General features: G+C 47.3%; 1 protein-coding gene across 1 annotated transcript in view; it reads left to right on the forward strand.

Annotated features, from left to right (window-relative positions):
• Positions 1-20,629, forward strand: part of LOC119396298 (E3 ubiquitin-protein ligase listerin) — a 42,618-nt gene that overhangs the window by 8,784 nt on the left and 13,205 nt on the right. The window contains exons 9-16 of the mRNA XM_037663449.2: positions 1,102-1,249; positions 5,404-6,165; positions 8,043-8,247; positions 13,171-13,319; positions 13,731-13,815; positions 16,238-16,388; positions 17,707-17,881; positions 19,626-19,877. Of these exons, the coding sequence (XP_037519377.1) occupies positions 1,102-1,249; positions 5,404-6,165; positions 8,043-8,247; positions 13,171-13,319; positions 13,731-13,815; positions 16,238-16,388; positions 17,707-17,881; positions 19,626-19,877 (1,927 nt within the window). The remainder of the gene's footprint in view (positions 1-1,101; positions 1,250-5,403; positions 6,166-8,042; positions 8,248-13,170; positions 13,320-13,730; positions 13,816-16,237; positions 16,389-17,706; positions 17,882-19,625; positions 19,878-20,629) is intronic.

Raw genomic sequence — 20,629 nt, forward strand, 5'->3', positions numbered from 1 at the left:
CGGCGCGTTTGTCGCGGCAGTGCTCACTGAAATGGATGTTGAGTGCACTGCGGGGAACAGTGCTGTTGTTGAGTTTTTCGGTTGGTTTCTCTCCATGGTAAGCGATCGGGAAAAACCTGCATAGCCATAGCCCTGCACTTTAAACATTGACCGGACAGCTACAACTGAGTAAAGGTGTGAGGCAGACTCGGTGCCCCCTCCCCTGCCCCCCTATGTGCACTCCTATGGTCATTAATGAATATTTGCATCGCAGAATTAGTTGTGTATGTGCACTATGAAATCAGTGCCTGTAATCTATGGACGTGAAAAATCAAAACTTGTGCCACTACCACAGTTTTCCTTTTTGTTGGAGTGCACCCACTGTATCACACCACTGTCACGTCCAACTAGTTGTGTTGCCAACCACTATCTTTGAATGTCTGGGTGTGCTTATGTGTGTGAATGCAAAGTGATAGCTCCTTTACTTTCCCTGGTTTTTGTAGCTCACAGTGTGCCGAGAATAATCATAAAGCAAAGGAGAACAGTAAAGAGCAGTGAGTAAACGAAATGCGCTGAGGAGTAGGAGAAATGAAGGCAGGTGTTTGGTTAAGCGTAAGCGGTGAGACTGGATTTCATTTTCTAACAAATGAACAGATATGGGCAGCCGACCACATTTCTTTCTCATTAGTCACCTGTGGCAGACAGTTTTCTTGGATGTTGACTATTTGACTGAAAAATGCCGAAACAAAACACTTCAGCTGCACTGGTGCCACACACAAACGTCCCTCATGAGATGAATGCTAGCTAGTTCCTATTCCTAATCCCGAGCGAGCTACCACCAGCAGTTATCTTTCTTACCTGCGGCTCAAATAAATTGTCATTAGCTACCAGCAGACGTGCATGCACAACAAATGTAATCTGTGCTGTATTGCTTTTCAATTTCTTGCTTTATGTTGTACGATTGGAAAATTTTGTGTATACCGTGTGCAACCGGCAATCAGTTGTTACTAATGCCCTGTGTCTTCGTGTTCCCTTTAGTTGCGTGATCCCGGTTTACAGTATTGCATCATGACCCTTTTTTATGTTGGCTGCCTACCTTACGTTACGTTTCCTTGCTTGCAGACTGTCAAGCCAAAAAGTGCAAGCGTCTATGGCAGAGTGCAATGCTGTTGTTCAAGCTTTCATGGAGTGCCTTCGTTATGTCTTGACACGACACCTGGCTCAAGACGAGAATGCCAAAGCAGTTCGCAGCCACATTCTGGAGGAGCAGGTAGGCTGGACCCTGGCATGATCAGGTTACAAAAAGAAGAGCCCCATTTGTGTAAAATGGCCAGTGCCTTATGGGATTTTCATGTGAGCATACATGTAACCAAAATTAACAACACTGTGAATTGCTGATAAGTGCTAACTAGAACGTCAGTGCTATTCACCACCTTCTTCAAGCACTTAATTCTCAAAAACTGTTGTGAAGCACAGAAATTCTGATAAATGAATGCTTGTTTCCATTCTATAATTGGCGCATGTGCTTTAATGTGAATCATTACAAATTAGTGAAACTTCCTTATCGAACATCGTACTCTGGTTTGTCATCCAAGTAGACTCCACCTCAATGTAGTAATCTAGGTCATGTGACGGAATCGTGCTCACCAGCCATTTGGTGTTCCAATTTGGTGTTCACTTGCCATTAAAATCAAGCTATTGTTACGATGGGGTGTGTTTATTTACAAGTGAATAGATGAAAGGGACGAAGGGTTGCCGCGCTGACACCGAGTTGCTTCGAAGACAGCCGCACTTCGTTCTCCTCTTCCTTCCCCTCCGTTGTCGCTTCAGCGTAACACTCCTCCTTTCCCAGACGAAGCCCTCTGGGCGAGTATACATTACGTGCGCTAAGAGTCACGTGGATGACAGCGCTTTAGGCGGGCGACGTGAGCAAGCTGCGTCTTCCTAGAACGGTAGCCGTGAGCTACGAGGCGAGCGATCGAATACGTGACATCACTTAAGCGATCGACGATGACGAAAGGGCCGGTGTAACGAGCCAGAAACTTTTGACACAGACCGCGCTTGCGAAGTGGTGTCCAAAGCCACACTTTGTCCCCTTTTTCGTACGACACGTCCTTGTGTCGCGAATCGTAGGCGAACTTGGAGCGGTCCTGGGACGCCAACGTACGGAGCTGAGCAATGCGACGTGCTTCTTCTGCGCGGCAGAGAGTCTGGGCAATAGAAGAGTCCGCACGAGCGTTTAAAGGTAGAATGGTGTCAAGGAAGCTTCGGGGTGGTCTAACATAAAGAAGATAGAATGGACTGTAACCAGAGGCTTCATGCTTTGCAGTGTTGTAGGCGTAGGTGATAAAGGGCAAGATGTCATCCCAATTTTTGTGCCTGGAATCGACGTACATCGAAAGCATGTTGGTCAATGTCCTGTTGGTGCGCTCGACGAGACCGTTTGTCTGCGGGTGATACGGGGTTGCGTGGCGAAACTGACAAGCACAGAGACGCAAGAGCTCTTCTACTACATCGGCCACGAACTGGCGACCACGATCGCTAACAATAATACGAGGTGGTCCATGGCGCAGTATAACCGAAGACAGGAGGAAACTCGATACATCGATAGCCGTGGCCGTTGGCATCGCTTTGGTTTCCGCATAACGTGTCAAATGGTCAACGCAGACTATAACCCAACGGTTGTTGTTTGATGAACGTGGAAATGGGCCGAGAAGATCCACTCCAACCATTTCGAAAGGCGATGAGGGTGGTGTCACAGGGTGAAGGAGACCGACCGGAGCCGTATTTGGTCGCTTGAATCGCTGACACTTATCACAACTGGCCACATACTTTTCTGTATTGCGTCGCATACTAGGCCAGTAGAAGCGACACAGTATGCGGTGGTACGTTTTGGCGAAACCCATGTGCCCAGCAGATGCGTCATCGTGCATAGCATGAAGTACGCGCGTTCTCAAAATTTTAGGGACCACTAAAAGAAGGCGGGCACCATCAGCTGTGTAATTCTTTTTGTATAGCAAGCCATCTTGAATAACAAAGTCGGTTTTACCTATCGGCTGAGCGGCTGAATCGAAGAGGGCATCCAAGCTGCGGTCGTTGCGCTGTTCCTTCCGGAAGGTGGCGAGATCAGGAAAAGCAGTATCGTCGATGGCAGCTAGAAAATCGTCAAAATTGTCAGCGTCACATGCAGTTGTTGGTAGAGGGAGCCTCGAGAGACAGTCGGCGTCAGCATGATGGCGGCCACTCTTGTAACGGATTTCAAAGTCAAATTCTTGCAAACGTAGCGCCCATCGCGCAAGGCGGCCAGACGGGTCACGGAGACCAACCAACCAACATAGGGAATGGTGGTCAGTAATGATCGAAAAGTGCCGCCCGTAGAGATATGGGCGGAACTTATGGACAGCGAAAACCACAGCGAGGCACTCTTGTTCAGTCACGGTGTAATTCTTCTCGGCCTTGCTCAATGAACGACTGGCGTAGGCAACGGCATGCTCGGCGTCATCGAAGCGCTGGATTTAGCGAGCACTGCGAATTCGGCTTGATACACGTTATCAGAGAAATGAACGTTCGCGGTGCACACACCAAGGGGTCGGAGCAATTCTCCACTCACAGCACGAAATGTGTTATCGTTATCCCACCGAAACATCACCTTACGGCCTAATTGGGTTTTGAAGTCCATGCTGATAACGGAGACACTCGCTCCCGTGTCCACTAAAGCCAGCGTAGTAACATTGTCCACAGAAACACGAATCTTGTTATGACACATGGTGACTGGCGGAGGCATAGGGGCATGTAGCTGAAGATGACTGGCGACCTCACCTCCATCGGTCGCGCCACCTAGTTTCCCGGTGGCGGTGACGTGAGACGTCGTCGAGGAGATGGGGACCTTCGGTGGCGCGAAGACGGCGGCGTCAAGCTCCGCACAGAAGCCGGCGAGTCGCTGCGGTAATTCACCCGATGGCTTGTCCTGCTGTCAGAGTCAGAGGGCCAGTGTGTCCCGTCAACGGGCTGATTGCTGCGCCGATAGAAAGTACGCGGTCGCTCATAGGACGGTGCTGACGTGCGACGGCGATTAGGACAATATCGGGCGACGTGGCCGCGGACGCCGCAGTTGAAGCATATAGGGCGCTCACGGGACGCACTGATATTGTCAGTAGAAAGATGAATGGCCCGGCCGTCCCACTCCTGAGAAACTGCAGGTGGTCTGCGTGCGTAACCATCATACGACTGGTAACTCGGACGCGCATTCGTAGAAGGGCTTGGCACTCTAGGACGAGGCGCGAAGTTGTAGGCATCAAAGGAGGCGGCGTTGATGGACGTCGCGCCAAAGCCGCGGGGAGGAAAGGGCTCTCGGGCCTTAGGAGTCGGGAGAGAAGCTGCCTCACGTCGGTCGAGCTCTTCGCGCACTACTTGCCGAATCACCGACGCAAGGTCAGATGGGGCGGGAAGAACATCGACACTGGCGACATTAGTTACGTTGGCCAGGTGTCCGAACTTTGGCGTAATTCGTCGAGCTTTCAGAGCTTCAAATGTACGGCAGTGCATAATGACATCACTTACAGACTCCAGATTGTCTTTTGCTATGAGGAACTGGTATACGTCCTCCGCGATCCCTTTTAGAAGATGACCAACTTTGTCCTCTTCTGTCATCCGAGGGTCTAGTGCCTTGCACAACTTGAGCACTTCCTCGATATACGTCGTGCAGGTTTCCCCGGGAACTTGAGCTCGCTGCATGAGGGTTTGCTCGGCGCGCTTCTTTTTAGCTGCGGGATCTCCGAAGCACTTCCTAATTTCATCTACGAACGTCTGCCACGTCGTCAAGCTTTCTTCATGGTTTTCAAACCATACAGATGCTGTTCCCTTAAGGAAGAGGCCTACATTGTTCAGCTGGCCGGTAGCATTCCAGCCATTAAACCGACTCGCCCTTTGGTAGAAGCTGAGCCATGCGTCGACATCCTCCCCAGGTTGTCCGGCGAAGGTTCGGGGCTCGATGTAGGGTTGCCATGGAATACTGGAAGCAGGTGGCAGGTTGTCGTTGTTGCCGTCAGAGGCCATCGCGGGTGGCAGGCCAGCAATTCGTCGACTTCGGCGAAGCTCCACGTATTGCGCCTCAGCGGTCGGTGCGTCGTCGTTCGTCGGGGGCGCCGTTATCGTACCCAGCACCTTCCACCAAAAACTGTTACGATGGGGTGTGTTTATTTACAAGTGAATAGATGAAAGGGACGAAGGGTTGCCGCGCTGACACCGAGTTGCTTCGAAGACAGCCGCACTTCGTTCTCCTCTTCCTTCCCCTCCGTTGTCGCTTCAGCGTAACACTATTATCAAGGAAGCTTGGTTGCATTTAAGTATGCATGATATTTTCCTTCTCTCTTTCTATCTTTTTAGCTACATTTATTCTTCTTTTTTTTTTTTTGCAAAATGCAGCTTCTCGAAGTTTTGAGAGTGTGCCTCACAGACTCATCGAGCCGTCTCTCCGGAACACGACTGTACTACGAAGTTGCCAGCCTGCACGCCTTCGTGCTCCAGAAAGTCCTTTCCAGTGACATCGAGCCCGCCGCAAAGAAGTCTTACCAAGAGTGCCTTGAACTCATCTGGTCCAGGTTGCTGAAACTAAGTCTAGAAATAGCCTCGATGTCGCCTCCGAATGTCGCACTAGTGCGCCGGCTCACGAAGCTCCTCTGCGCCATCCACTCTCCGCCAGCGAGTCCGAGGAGTCAGATGAAGGTCACACTGGTCGCGCCCGAAGACGTTGACTCCGCCGTGCACCCCAAGAGAAGTTCCCTGGTTCTCGACGCACGGACTTCACCCTTGGAGGCCCTCCCGACCACCATGGCACACACGACGAAAATCTGTGCAGAAGTGTTGAAAAGGGCGAGGACTAACCCCGGCAGTGCCGAGAGCCTGGTGTACATGGAAGCCGCCTCTGAAGTTTTGCGTGTCTCGAGTTCCGGCGCGTTTGTCGCAGCAGTGCTCGCTGAAATGGGTGTTGAGTGCAGTGCGGGAAACAGTGCTGTAGTTGAGTTTTTCGGCTTGTTTCGCTCCGTGGTAAGTGATGCTGCTTTAGCCAGCTGCAAGGATCGCTTGGAAGAGTATTACGGACATGTCGCAAACTGCTTGCTGGTTGCTTCCGTCAGCGCCGCTGCAACTGCAACAAAGGTGGCAGAGCTCTTCAACAATACTGTGCTGGTGAGTACGGCTGCAAATTTAGGTGGTGCAATAGAAAGTGAACGCTGTGCCCGCATGCTCGTTTGGAAAGTAACCTGTTTGTCATAACGAAATAAAACTACTATACACTCAAACCTGATTATAACAAAGTCACATCTGCCACGAAAATAACTTCGTTATATCCGTAAATTCATTATAAACCTTTTTTGTAACACTATCTATGACAAGGTTATCCTTTGTTTACTTCGTTATAACCGATAATTCGTTATATCCGTGTTTGTAATATCGAGGTTTGAGTGTATATACATACCTGTCGAAAATTTGCAAGTACGTACAGAATGAAGTACCGACATGGCTATGGATTTATGTGGCAGCGTTATGTTAGTTGCCTTGCTTGCAGGTAATTGTGACGCCCTACGTGTTCAATAGCTACTGGTGCAGCATTTCACTGGTAAAACTCGAATGTCTTGTGGGGAATTTTTCATTCAAAGTTGGGGCTTTAACGCAAACTTTTACAGAGAGCTCCTACAAACTGCTGCTTTTCAAATAACTTTTCTCTCTGTTTTCTTGTTTGTTCATGGTACTTATCGCAAGACGTATGACAGACAGACAGACAAAACTTTATTGAAGTTCTGAGGGACTAGCCAGGGAGGATCCCTTGGGGGCCCCCCGGCTCGCCATTGGCTGCTCCCATGTGAGATTAAAAATAACTCGTATAAAGCATGCAACACTCTGTCATGAAGGTACAGCAACGGTGTGTTTGCCAAGTCATTTAGCCAGCAGGCATATAGTAGTCACATTGTCACGAGAATAATGTTCAGACCTGCCAAAGTGTTCGTTAAAGGTTTCACTCTTTATCGGGCATACTTGCACCCAGCTAAATGAACGGCACACAAAGCGCAATGATAGCAACGAGCGCAGTTGTTATTTGTTGAAATCTGTTCTACTGTGAAGCACATCGGCCATTTATACATGTGCAATCGTGCATTTCATCATAATCATGGGTACTCACAGATGTTCCTGAATTCCTGTCTCAACTTGTGCTGAGCATGCTGTCTGATTACAGATAAGATGAATCGAATTTACACTGACTCGTGAAAAGGTTCCGATACATGATGGCATGTCTTGTGCTGAGTGGTATCGTGTAACAGCATTTAGCCTATAAAACGCCGTTACTAGGAAAAGAAAGACCTGTACAGAATCGGCCATGTTTAGGACAAATGTGTTATTAGAATTCAAGAGCTCATAGCAACCGATGTTTACATGTTCAGCATGAACTCCAGAAAGCTGCGCTTAGCACGAAGTTCATAAGCTGCTCTTTCATTTATCAATGTCGCCATCAGGCATCGTATAAGGCACACTTCCCTTGCAAAGTATGAGAAATGTTGAAGTTATACAGGCTCAAATACTTGTAATAAGGTGTTTTTCTTAACAATGGTGGACCCTGTATGATTGTGCATGTTTCCATATCCTGAAGAGTGCAATAGTGGAACTTTGGCATCACGTGTGGGAGAGTCTAGTGACCTGAGCAGAAATATCAGGTATGATATCATTGGTAGAGCGGCAAAATTTTGAGAACCGCAAAGTGGCGCAACGTAGGTTACCGGCCTCCCAGTGACGCAGGCCAACCACTGACCCTGGCAAGATGGCAACACTTATGCAACACCAAGCAGAATGTTCCCTTTCGTTCAGATCTTACGGTGGGGGTATGATGGGTCACATGACTCTCTTGCATGTTACAGTGACTGAAAGTCCTGCTTTGTGCATTTTAGCATATGGGAACACACGTACACTTGCTGATATTGTCAACATTTTTTCCTGCTCGTCAGGCTTTAATTCAGACTGCCTGAGTGTCTTGTTTTTGCTTTTCCCTTGTCATTCTGTTCATGCTTCATCAGGACAACGGGCACCTCTTGGCTGTCCTCCTGGAGAAATCCTTGGACTGCTGGAGGAGCCACGCAGGCATTCAGGAGTGGCTCAGGAGCAACGACCTGGCCGAGAAGCTGCTGCAGCTGTCTCAGAAGCTCGTGCCGAGCTCCTCATCGGAGTCGGAGCTCATCTGGAGGTCACTGCGGGCGAGCCTGGAGATGGGCAATCTGTCTGGTACTTGTAGCGCATGCCAGTTTTATTGGCAATGGCTAGTGTGTGCTGTCAGATCTGTTGGTCATATGTAAGGGTGTGCAAATAGAGAAATTTTCAAATCAGATCGAATGCAAATATGAAAAAAAAATCAGGCTTTGAACATTGATTTGAATACAGGACAGGACATGTTAATATTTCTGATATGATTAAGCACGAAGTCTGCACAGAGTCACTTTGATGTAAGAATAAATTGGGCTTATAACACACTGACATACATATATATATAGCGCTATCCACAGGTAGACATTCAAATAAATTTAGGAGCTTGTAAATGAGAAACAACTGCTTTGAGTTATTCAGGGCAATGTATTGGTGACATTAACGAAGTTTGCTGCCAGATGTATAGTAAGGTCCACTGTTAAAGTTAACACTGTAATACGCGCTTCTCATATTGCTGGTGCCTCAACTCTAAGTGGCTGCGAAAGCAACATCCGTTCACTGCACAGATGCATTGAAAGGTGTCGCAGCTGCCAACCGCAATTTGTGTGTTGCAAAAATATGTGGCTGCTCAGGTTCGCAACTTTCATTATGCTCCAGTTCTCCCTCTTAATTGTGGCCTGCGCTAGCACAGACAGCAAGGGCAGAGCTCGTTAGTGATTATGACTGATAAGATTGTAAAAGAGAACGAAGCTGCCTGAGACTCTATCGCTGTTATGTGAAGCTAGAAATGTTAAGTGTGTGGCACGTGCACGACACAAGCACAAATTCTACAAATTTGCAGCTCCTCAGCTGGTGACTGCTTGATGGCTCGACAATTTCTTTCACCACTTTTGGTTTTGAAAATGCACTGGCAAAATAGCAAAACAAGAACTTCACATTCCATGCACATCCTGCCTGTAACAATGCCAGCGTTCTTGTGCTGTCGTACAGGCATAATTTGAAACATATGACATGCTGTAGAGCATCAGTTGTGGTCATTGCATACATATATTGGCCTCGAGGAGTTACGGAGTCGCCCTCTATCGGACGCGCCTCGATTGCGTGCTAGGCAGGATACCACCGGCGCGCTCCCCATAGGTTTTGCTCTCGGCGCTCTACAAAAACACCTCGCGGAAGCCCTCCTGGGCATTTCTGTAAGTACTTTCGAAATGAACTGTGTTCTTTAATGTCAAGATAATCATTTTCGACGAACTGAAAGCACAAGATAGTCTACAGTCGCTGTCTCTTTGCAGAAAACCGAGCATCCGCTTCACGCTGTCACCGCGTGGGTGACCCCTGAACCGACTTCTTGCGTGAAAGGTAGTCACTCGCTGAGTGCAAACTATGTGAAATATCTCGTTAGAGTAGACTGCCTGTATAACCAAGCGGAGCATAACAGAAAGAAGCCTCAAGCCAGCGATCGCACGGGTTCGCGACGACTGACGGTGCCTCTGCATGTATGAACGTCTGCATGTATGTTCGTACTGATGGTTTCGCTTTTGCTACGAGCGCGTTTTGGCACCGCGCTGTGAACTTTAGGCGGCAAAATATGAGAATTTGTGAGTAAACAAACAACTACTGTTGCGCGGACGCTATCAGAGCAGTTCAAAAACAATTTCCTTACAACTGCGGCTTCGGTGCGCATGGCAACTTTGTGATCTGCCGTCCCGACGATTCAGTGTTTCTTTTTCTTTTTCGGTCTAAATTCGGGTGCGTTTCAATGTCATTTGACAAGCTGTCTCGCACTGCGTATTGATCGGTCTTCTCAGCGGGCAAATGCCGCTGCTTCTGTTTCTTTATTCAGCGCATTCGTTTCGTTTGGTGCTCACACAAAACGTGAGCAAATGCGACGCCTTTTTTTAATGCTCCTTAATTATCGTTCCGTTTGCATTCCAGTGAACTTGCCTCTCTCTGTCATCAACAAATTCATAGACCAAAGCTTCACCACTTCGAGATTGCTGGTGGAAGAAGAACCAGTCTACGAGTCCGAGCATGTAGTAGCATACGACGCCTAGGAAAAGAAAGAAAATACAGTAACGTTTGCCGGACTTTTTCTGCAAGCGTCGGCTGTGAACTAGGACCCACATGAACTTGAAATAGCGGTGAATAAAACAGAAGTTATTGCAGTAACCAGCAGCCGCAAAACGGGATAGTAATTATTTGGCGAGTACCCAAGCAATTTTGGCAGCAGTGTCGTGCCTAACGCGAACAGGGTGGCATCTTTCCCACGTAAATAAATGAGGCTCCAAGAAAATACATGGGGTTGGCCGGTGGGCCGATCACGGAGGCAATGCAAAATTTATGTAGCTTATGAAGCAATGCATGCCTCATCAAATGGGAAGGTTGCTCGTCGGCGTCCCGCATCGGCGGCGTCAACACGAGTGATGCAAAAAATAATCGTCACGTGATGGTGTCACCATATGACGTCATCATGATGTCACAGATCGCCAAAATATGTAGCGTCATTATGACGTCACATAATGTGACGTCAAATCATGACGTATTCACGCGTCATGGTCGCTTTGCATTGCCTCCGTGATCGGTCACGGAGGCCGTGCAAAACCGCGCTAGGCGCAGAACGCTTTTGGAGGGGGGCGCGGGAGAATCAGTACATCGACTGACAAGAAGAAGATTGCTTTCGCCTTCTAGTCATCTTTAACGAATGCATAAGGGACCCTGTGCGTTTTTTAATTCAACGTATCTAAACAATGACTTGCGCATCTGCAGCCGATTTTGTGGACGCTGAGCACGGGGCCGACGATCAAGAGGTCGCATTGGAGGGTTCTGAGATGGCATCGCACGTGGTAAAAGGTAGCGCTTTTACCATCCTGTGGCAGATAAGCATCATTTGCCGGCGGGAAGCGCGCGCGAGCCATCGTCTCAGTGCGCGCTGTCTGCTACTCACCGAACATCGCAGGCCCGACGCAGTAACAAGTCTTCGTCGCGGAAGTGCTTGTTGCACACAAGACTCGTAGCGGATGACTACTTGCCGGTTCTTAGCTTTACAACCCACGCTTCACGCTGTTTCTTGTCCCGCGGTTACCAGTGCAGGCTGACACTGGGCTCCTTTGCGTAAGCGCGGCACTGCGGCACCGAGCGGTAGAGACCCATATTCGTTGCCTTCGGAGGCAGCCACTCTATTACAATGGTTTCAGTTGAGTAGAAAATGAGAGAAAAATTCCGAATTTGAACAGACCGCAGCGCATGTGGGACTTGAAACTCGTTTTCAAAGCACGCGGCAGTGCGCCACAAGCAGCCGACGCGGCCGCTGAGACCACGTGATCCTGCCAAGCACGTCACGCCGACGGTGGCGCCGGCGTTTCCAGTGGTGGGCCTCGAGGCCAATAGGAGCCAGCAGCAGCATAATTATGAATTTATTATCAATATTGATTGACCTTGAGTAGGATTGAAAATGCACTGTGCGATACTGGTATGATTGCAACAATTTACGTTGCCACCCAAAATCTGGTTTTCTAAAGATTTGCCGCTGCCACCATATTGTGAAGCAACAATTGCTGATTCTATCCGCCAAGTCTATGAGGCGGGGAGCGACCTCAAGGTTAGGTAAAAAAAAGATGGTTGATCCCTCCTTCATAGGAACCTGAATAACACGAAAGTAAAGTGTGCCCTTACAGAAGTAACTGAATGTTTACAGAAGTACCTGAACTGATATAAGAGAGTTTGCACAATGTATATTGATGTCTGGCAGCTATAGTACCGTTTACCGTTTACTTAGGTGCACGTTAATGAACCCCAGGTAGTCAAAATTTCCCGAGCCCTCCACTACGGCGTCTCTTATAATCACATCGTGGACTTGGGACGTTAAACCCCAGATATTATTATTATTATAGCACCGTTTAACGTGGATGCACCCACTTCGATGATTGGTGGTACATCTCCATCCCGACGACTAACGTCCATGTTAAATGATTAAACAAACCCTTGTGGTAGCTGTAGTAGTTAACGGTGAAAGCGTAATCAGAGAACGAGGTGTGATAGCCAGAAGCGCGTCGCATATTGCACGCTGAACTTCGTCGCCATGCCGCGGCATGTTAAAATGTGATTGCACACCACGGCCAGACTACAGCGAAACGCAAAGCGCGTCCTGCTGCCCCAGTAGCCCAGCCGCGATTTTTCTCGGGGCGAGCGTGTCAGTGGTGAACGCGGTGTTACAGTCAGGTGAGGCAGGCGCGCGTCGCAGAGCTATTTTTGGTTTGGTTTAGCGTGATGCTATGAGCGAGGCCGACGCTTTTACGACGCTTGGTCTAAGATCGCCACCTCACGGTGTGTTAAGGCATTGAAAAAATTGAATTTTTATTGAAAACGTGCCGAATGGGATGGACGTGTAACGCGTTGCAGGTGCTAATTGCGGAGGACACAGTAATGACGAATTACTTTACTTTACCGCTCCCAGAGGGCAACACTACCCCGCCGACCGGTAGAGTGGTAGATATAAAAGGCACGTTTGTAAAGCCTCTAGAGTCTGTGGCTGTGGCGCAGTGGATAGCGTGCCCGGCATCTGTTGTTGCGCACCGAGCGGTCGTGGGTTCGATGCCCGTTGACGGAACTTTTTTTCTTTGACATCTGATCGTGTATATTTTTTCTACGTCATTTCCGTGACGGAAATATGTCACTGAAGTCTTGGTGGACCCCGGCATAAAACACTTTCGTGTTAAAAAAAAAACACACACCTTATATTTGAATAAATATGGTAACCTTAATAACGGTGAAACTTCAATTCACCCTTCAACTGTGTAAGTTTTTGCTGCAAACACTGTTTAATATTCTGTGGCATTTTGTTGCAGTGTTCTTTGCTACATCGATGTTCACTATGCCTGAAACAATATAATATTGTTTTGTGTTCTCCACTGTCTTTTTACGTGGCTTTTGCCACAGGAGACACTAACATCAAAGCTGCTGTCATGCTGCGTCATCTCGCTCATGTTATTAATGTTTCTTTTGCAGAGCCTCTGATTTCACTTTCCAACCTCAGTAGCATCTTGAGCACGCTCCGCAAGACGCTGCAGAACTTTACTCAGGCTGAAGGGAAACAACTGCTGAAGGCAGTGGACTTTGTATGCGAGATAACAAACACACTTTTCTCGAGTTATGAGGTAATTTCAGTTTTTTACTTGTCAAAAACCTCCTTTTCACTTGCAACTCCTTGAGTCAGCAATTCATTTGTTTTTATAAGTCATTACAGTGTGCATTTTTATACAGTGGGTTATTTATGTAAAAGTGATGGTGATATGTAGTGATATAGGAGTTGATTTGTGTTCAAGGACATCAACCTCCGACTGCTAGAAGTAAGGTGACGCATGCATTGCCCCCAAGTAGTAATTCTTGTAGTAGTTTCATACAGCCATGGCATATGTTACCTGTAGCTCAGCAAGCCTGTAATTTTACCATCGCCACCAGCACCCAGAAAGTGACCAGCGCATCATTGTGTTTGAAGTTGGTCGCAGCGTTGGTTAATGTGATTTGTTTTAGAGTGATATATTGTCTTTCTTTTTTTTCTTTTCTAGGGGTGTTGCAATTTGCCCGAATCGGAAGAATTTGTTCTTGCCCTGTTCCTTCTGGACTGTCAGAGTACCCTCTCTTCATCACCGGGTATGCGTCTGTTGGCCTGTTCAATTTTGTCGTGACATGCTTTGCCATGGGTGGTTTGTAAGAACATGCTTCACTTTCATTTGCTTTCCATGCAGTGTTCACACATGAGTGACACTCACATTCTGAACATGTCATTGGATATGTTCTGATTATGTGATCTGATAAACAGTTGAAGTATGCATCTTTGAATATACATGATTGCTTCATGGCATGCAGCTAACTTACCTTTTTATTTCTTGTGCCAGGTAAGAATCTCTGTGGCTGTAAGAAAGGTTGTGTGATTAACCATCGTCACACAAGCTGATTTTTGCTGCTCATCCCACATAACCTAGAACACTGCCCAAGACAACTTTCGTAGCATTCCTCCCATTTGCACCGTGTATTTGGTAAACACCATGTTGTAACTTCTAGAGCCAGCAGTCAGAATGGTATACAGTAAAACCTCGGTGATACGAATCTCGTGGGGTTGCCAAAAATATTCGTATCATCCGAAATTCGTATCACCAGAAAACATGGAAAATTAGTATGCGACAAAATAAAGTTGGCATACGCTTTGATTTAGTGTTTCTCAGGGCCGCAGCGATGTCATCAACAGCTCTGAATGATTGCCAGTAAACTTTTTAGACGTCAAATACGATCATACTTGTACTCGTAAATATACGGTGCGTGCGCGCGTGTGTAATTAATGAACCAGATGTGACGCGTGACCGCTAGTAGCCCCTTCCTAATCGTACTAAGCTTTTCTGTATGACACCAAAGTACTGCGGCGAAAGTAACTTAAGGAGCGCTTTGCACGCGATAGATGAAGGCCAGAAAATTTTAGAATCGCTGTCCTTTGTTGCTATTATTTTCTTATCTCGGTGGTGTTGCGGGCGCTGTTCGGGAGATTTACGGCCGTGGCCGCACAATCGGGAGGTTCGCTCAAAATTCGGGAGTCTCCTGTGCAAATCGGAGAGTTGGCAGGTGTGCGCGTACGTTGCGAGGCCTAGCTCCTTCGCCAAAACCGTCCGCTTCGTCTCTTGGGGTCTTCGTCCACCTTTCATGGGACTTCATGATGGACCCACAGCCCAAGTTTTAGTCTTGTTTCATAGAACGTCTGACTGCGATGACATAGTTTGCATCGACGTGGCAGGCATGTGTTAACGCAGTACAAAAACGCTGCTGCCTGGAGCACAGCAGCACGCGTGAACGCGTTGAAAAAAAAAAGAAAGAAAAAGAAACGCGACGTCAACGCCATCTCTAATCTAAACGCGAAGGCGCATAATGGCCTCCAAGATTCGGGTGCACAATCTCGGAGGCAAGGTTGCTGGTCGGTTGATCTCGGAGGTTGATGGTTCGTTAATTGATCTCGGAGGCAAAGTTGATGGTCGCGCAGCACGCATGCCCGCGCCCGCGCGAGACTGCCGCGTCTTCCGTGACAGTGCGGGCAGCACCTGTTTGTACCTGTGCGCGAGCGTAAGTTCGTATCAAACGTCGCGGGGTGAAAATCGGTTCGCAACAACCGCACTACAATACATTGCAGGCTAATGGGCCTTGGCCGGGACAACAGAAAAATTCGTATCACCCCGAAATTCGTACGAGCCGTGATCGTATCACCGAGGTTTTACTGTACATACCTGTGAATAAGAGAAATATCCTGAAGTCTTGCTTTATTTTGACAGCACTGACTGGGCCATTGTTTTGTTGTTACTAAATGTTGCTTACTATCTTGTGTCTGTGTTGCTGTCCCCAACATACATGTCTCTTGCACATTCAGCTATTGCAGTTGCAGTTGTTCCTTCGGGGTGTTCGTGCGTGCGTGTGCCATACACTTTGTGATGTTTTATGTCCTCGTAACCACTGTTGTCCTGTTTACAAATAGTGTGTAGTTACTTATTTTACCCACGACTGTCTTCTGGCTGCATGTTTTTGTCAGAAAGTGCTGCTACTAGTGTGTATATTGTCACGTGGTCATGACGTCGACGAAGACAGTAGACATCATATCCGAGATTAAACTTTTTATTTGGCCGAACTTGTGGCCGGGAAATTGAAAGTCTAACTACTGCAATACACTGATACACAGCGTACGCTGATAGTGGCGAACAGAGCGTCGACCGTCGAAAAACTGCTCATGGCTGGGACGCGCCGTCTTTTATACATCATGCATCGAATTTTACAGTCTTATCACTGGTGGTCGTGCAAGCTCCGGCATAATCTAGGCTGTTCGCGGCCTGTGCGGAATCTTAACAAAGTGATCTAGTACTACAATCGCGAAGCTTCTCGAACACTGCCGCGCAGTCAGCGCCGAGCGTCCCGTCATTGCTGGTCAAACCCGAATACATCAAAACAAGAATCGGCGTGGCATTGCCCCCCTCTGAAGCGTGGCAATATATAGCCTTTGAAAAGGCAAATACTAAAGAGTTTTGTTCAATTCAACTTTCAGAGATAAGGGAGAAAGTGTGCTGGTCCTGGCAGCAAGGGATCTCGATGATCGTCAAAGCACGGGGTGGATTCCTGGCGCCCGGCGGTCTTCTTCAGAAGATTGCGACGACGCTGAATTCCATGTTACTCAGCCGTCTTTCCTGTGATAAGCGGTGAGCCACGTTGTAGGATTCAACGCTTTCTACTAAGTGAAGTTCAGGAGTTGTTTGAGCAAGCTTTGCTTTAGAATGTAAAGGAACTGTAGAGTCAAACATCGCATGTTTCGGCTGGGGAACCGACCTTCACTTTTGATCGGGCAGGTCTCGTGCGGGCTTGTCCACTGTTAGAGGAAATGCCTCACTTTGTTGTTTTAGCACTGATGACAGCTTTACTTCGCATCATAGTACTATTCAGACTGACCTTCCATTAATGGGTGTTTGTGTAGCATGTATTATTATGTAGCTGTATATTTTGTACATAAGATGTTGGCATGTATATGTTATGTGGTGTTTTGAAGGACGGATAACTGTGAGTGCGTTATTTCTCGTGAACCCTCCCAGCGCACCTGAGGTAACTAATAATGCCATGTAGGTGATAGCGCCTGGAAACCATGCCAGCGTTTTCGAAGTAGTTCTTGGTACATTGAAAATAAACTTTGTGGTCTTTTGATTCAGCCTTTTCATGGTTACCACATGCCAATGACTGAAGTTGTCAGTACAGATAGTATTCTTCCCCAGTGTGGGTGTGCAATATGTAAATTGAATAAATTGAGAGTTGTAAATGCCCATACAATATGAGTCTCGCTGTGCTCGTCAGTGATGCTAAAGGTGTGTGAGCCTTCCGTATCGTGAATAGCTTGTTGAGTGCAAATCCAAGGTTGAGGTCCCACCCTGTCCCAAATGTGCAGTTGTGGTTAAACCATGCTCACTCTCGCAGTGACCACCATTTGTTAAAGGTACGCTACACTTAGATGAAGTACACTTACAACAGATAATAGTAGTCTTCAATGTTGACTTGGCAGTTTCTCCCGTTACTTCCTTCCAGTCTCAACATGCTAAAAAAAAAAGTTGCTGCCACTGATAATTACAATTGGTGGCTTGCCCTCTGTAGCAAAGCATGCTACTACATAAGATCCTGTACAAATAGGTAGCCTTGATTTCACTTAGCTTTGCAGTGTACTGTTTATGAGTATGTCTGCTTGTTTCACAGCCATTGCAGAGGCTCTGCGAATAGGGCACCACGCTGTAAAGCACAAGTGTGCAGGTTCAGTTTTTGGCAATGGCAGCTGGATTTTGAAAGGGGTGAAATGCAAAAACAAACATGTGCTTATATCTAGGTGCACATTAAAAACGCTAGCTGGGTCAAACTTAATCCATAGTCCTCCACTACAGCATGCCTCATAGTCGTATCGTCGTTTTGACAAGTAAGGCCACAGAATTTAATCGATTTCCCTCCTTTTTTTTGTTTCCTCTGCTTTCTTTCTCTCAATAGCCAAGGACTCGTCAGGTGCTGCTGCCGTTTCTTGGAAAGCATTTTTGCAGCCATTCCTAAGGAGGAGCAGGACCCGGTGGCCCTTCTTCTCGACCCAACCGTGTCGCTGGTCCTGGAATCCATTCTTCCTACATCGCAGCAGTGGGAGAAGCTCGTCAGTGACACATGCCTTTTGGTGCGTGTGCTGTGGGCTTACTTGCGCTTGTGTGCTTATTTGTGCTGTTGTGCGGCTCACTTTTGTTGTTTGAATCGAGATGAGTGCTAAGCAGACCTAGTTCTCCCTACACCACACCATCGCAGTGGCTCAGTTGCTATGGTGCTCAGCTGCTGACCCAAATGACGCGGGCTCGATCCTGGCTGCCATGGCCGCATCTCAATGAAGGCAAAATGCTACAGGCTCGTGTACACTGTGTGATATCAATGCACGTTAAAGAGCCACAGGTGGTTGAAATGCTTTGGAGCCCTCCACTATGGCGTCTCTCATAGCCTTAGCCACTTCGAGACATTAAACCCCAGAAACCAGTTCTGCCTGCGCCAGTGATAGCCACATTGTCCCTCTCAGGTTTGAACAAAAATATAGGAGCTAATTCCAGGATAGCAAAAATCCAGGTGTAACTCATATTCAGTGTCTGGCTGCATATTCAGATGGCCTGGTCATATGACTGCATCTGGTCTGATGAACAAGTTGCTGAATGAAGAACATTGCTCGAGGCAATGTTTTGATACGGGGGATTGTCTTTGTCCACTGGTCAAAACGTAGGTGCCATTAACAATTCATGACCAGGATTTGGGGACATATGCACGTAGCGCCATCTGTCGTCGGGGACTGCGGTGGCCTGCCGTAACTGAATGGGAAATAGGCGAAAAAAATCATATCTGACGAAAAAATACAGATATCAAAAACGACTCCCGGTTCTATACAGCAGAGACTTACTTGAACATTCTGTTAAAATTACAGTGTGGCGCTACAAACCGCGTGGCTTCCCAGAGTGTTTAAAATTTTACAATGGGGCCCCATGTATTTCTAATGGGCGGTGTTCAATTGCCCTGGGAAGCCACAGGCTTTGTAGTGCGATACTGCAATTTTACCAAAATGTTCCAGTAGGTTTCTACTATATAGAACCCCGAGTCGTTTTTGATAGCTTGCTTTTTTCAAGAGATATGATTTTTTTTTCGCATATCTCCCATTCACTTACGGCAGGAGGCCGTCGTTACCGCCGAGAGATGGCGCCACGCACAGATGTCCCCGAATCCTGGGAATGCTTGTTAACAATTTATCATCACTTCTAGCCTTCATGTTCCCCTGACATCTGAAATCATTAATGCCTGCAACACATTGCCACACAGACCACCACTGCTGCTGTGAGTTACGCACAGAAACCATTGCAGAACTTTTCTCCACAACATTGCCATAGGAAATCAGAACGGTAAAGTGCACATAAACTCATTGACAAGAAATCATAGTGGAGAATCGAAGAAGTTTATGAAGGGGAAAAGTTGAAAGCTTGTCTGTTCTGTGAAGCTACAAAGGAAATTCAAATGGATTTATCAAAAGGAACGCTTCATAGTTGACAAAAAATTCGTCCTTGTCTGGGATTTTAACCCACGAATGCCTTTCCTAGACAGTTTTCAACAGTGTGAGCTAACGAGCAGGCTAGCAGGTCACAGTACGAGAGTGAATTAATCGACGTCTCGAAGCACAGGGATGCTGATTATGGCAAATCGGTTCTGCAGAAGCTTCTAAGGTGGAGAAATAGCTTTCAACTTTCGCAAGCGAAACTCCGGCATTCTTTTGCAGAACTTATTTGCTGAGGCAGAATGTTATGTGGTCGGTAATCCACATGTCCAGAGCTTGTGTGTGTAGTCCCTTAATGAGATTTTGTTTTGATAGCTTAATGTTTGTGCTGTTTGTGTTGCAGGAGCTGTTGGCGGTGCATCTAGAACATCCCGAGGACCATCCCCTCTACACGACACAGGACTACCTCTACAGGGAAGCCGGCAGTCAGTGCTCTGACCAGGCGCACCTGGCGGACGTTGCTGGCTTTGCAGAGGCCGTCTTTGATCACATGCTGGCTTCTGAGAGCGAGTCTGAGTCCAAACCACTGAAAAGTAGCAGCTTGCTCCTTAAATGTGCTCCATTCCTGATACTGGCACGCTGTTTCCCTCACCGGGTAAGTCCACTTTTATTCAAGCGAAGCTTGTTATAACTCGCAGAATTCGGTGATGTCATATGCGAGAAACCCGGCACTGGCAAGCGTAAAGAGATGCGGTTCTCACGGGTGCGCCGGTCACAAGCGTATTTCTACGTGCCATGTTCTCTCAATCATGGGCTTGTTGGCGATCAGCCGTTTTTTATGTGGCAGTCTGATCTTTTATCGAGGTGACTCATCATTTTATGTTGCTACATTTCATTGTTGCCCGGATATAAACAAATGACCGTCATCGTTGCCTGTAGCCATTGAAATGTTGCACTGCTAATTCCCGGCATGGAGGAAGGAAACAGTTAGGAGGCAACATTGTGAACTGCGATAGAAAGAAAGAAAGAAGGAAAGAAAGAAAAGTAGTATGTCAAGCACGCACATGACAAGCTTCACTTGCCCCCATTTTCCTGATAGGGCAGGGGCTCCTGAATTTTTTTTTTTTTGTTATGCTGTATGCGCCTTCATTTGTGTTTCTTTCCAATGCCAAGTTTTTACTTCATTTTTACTTAGAACGGAGAACCAGCGTTAGTTAGTCTTAAAGCCAAATGACAAGTAGGCAGGCACGTGTTATATCTCCTTTCAGCTGCCTCTTTCAGCTAACAAGTGGCCGCAAGTAGTACGCTTCGCCACATGACAATTAGTTTGCTGTTCTTTGCCGCATTACACAGCTGCGTTGCGGTGGAGCTTATTAAATGAAATCTGTCATTGCAGAGTGCACATGC

The sequence above is a fragment of the Rhipicephalus sanguineus genome, chromosome 6 (genome assembly GCF_013339695.2).
Source record: "Rhipicephalus sanguineus isolate Rsan-2018 chromosome 6, BIME_Rsan_1.4, whole genome shotgun sequence".
Lineage (NCBI taxonomy): Eukaryota > Metazoa > Arthropoda > Arachnida > Ixodida > Ixodidae > Rhipicephalus > Rhipicephalus sanguineus.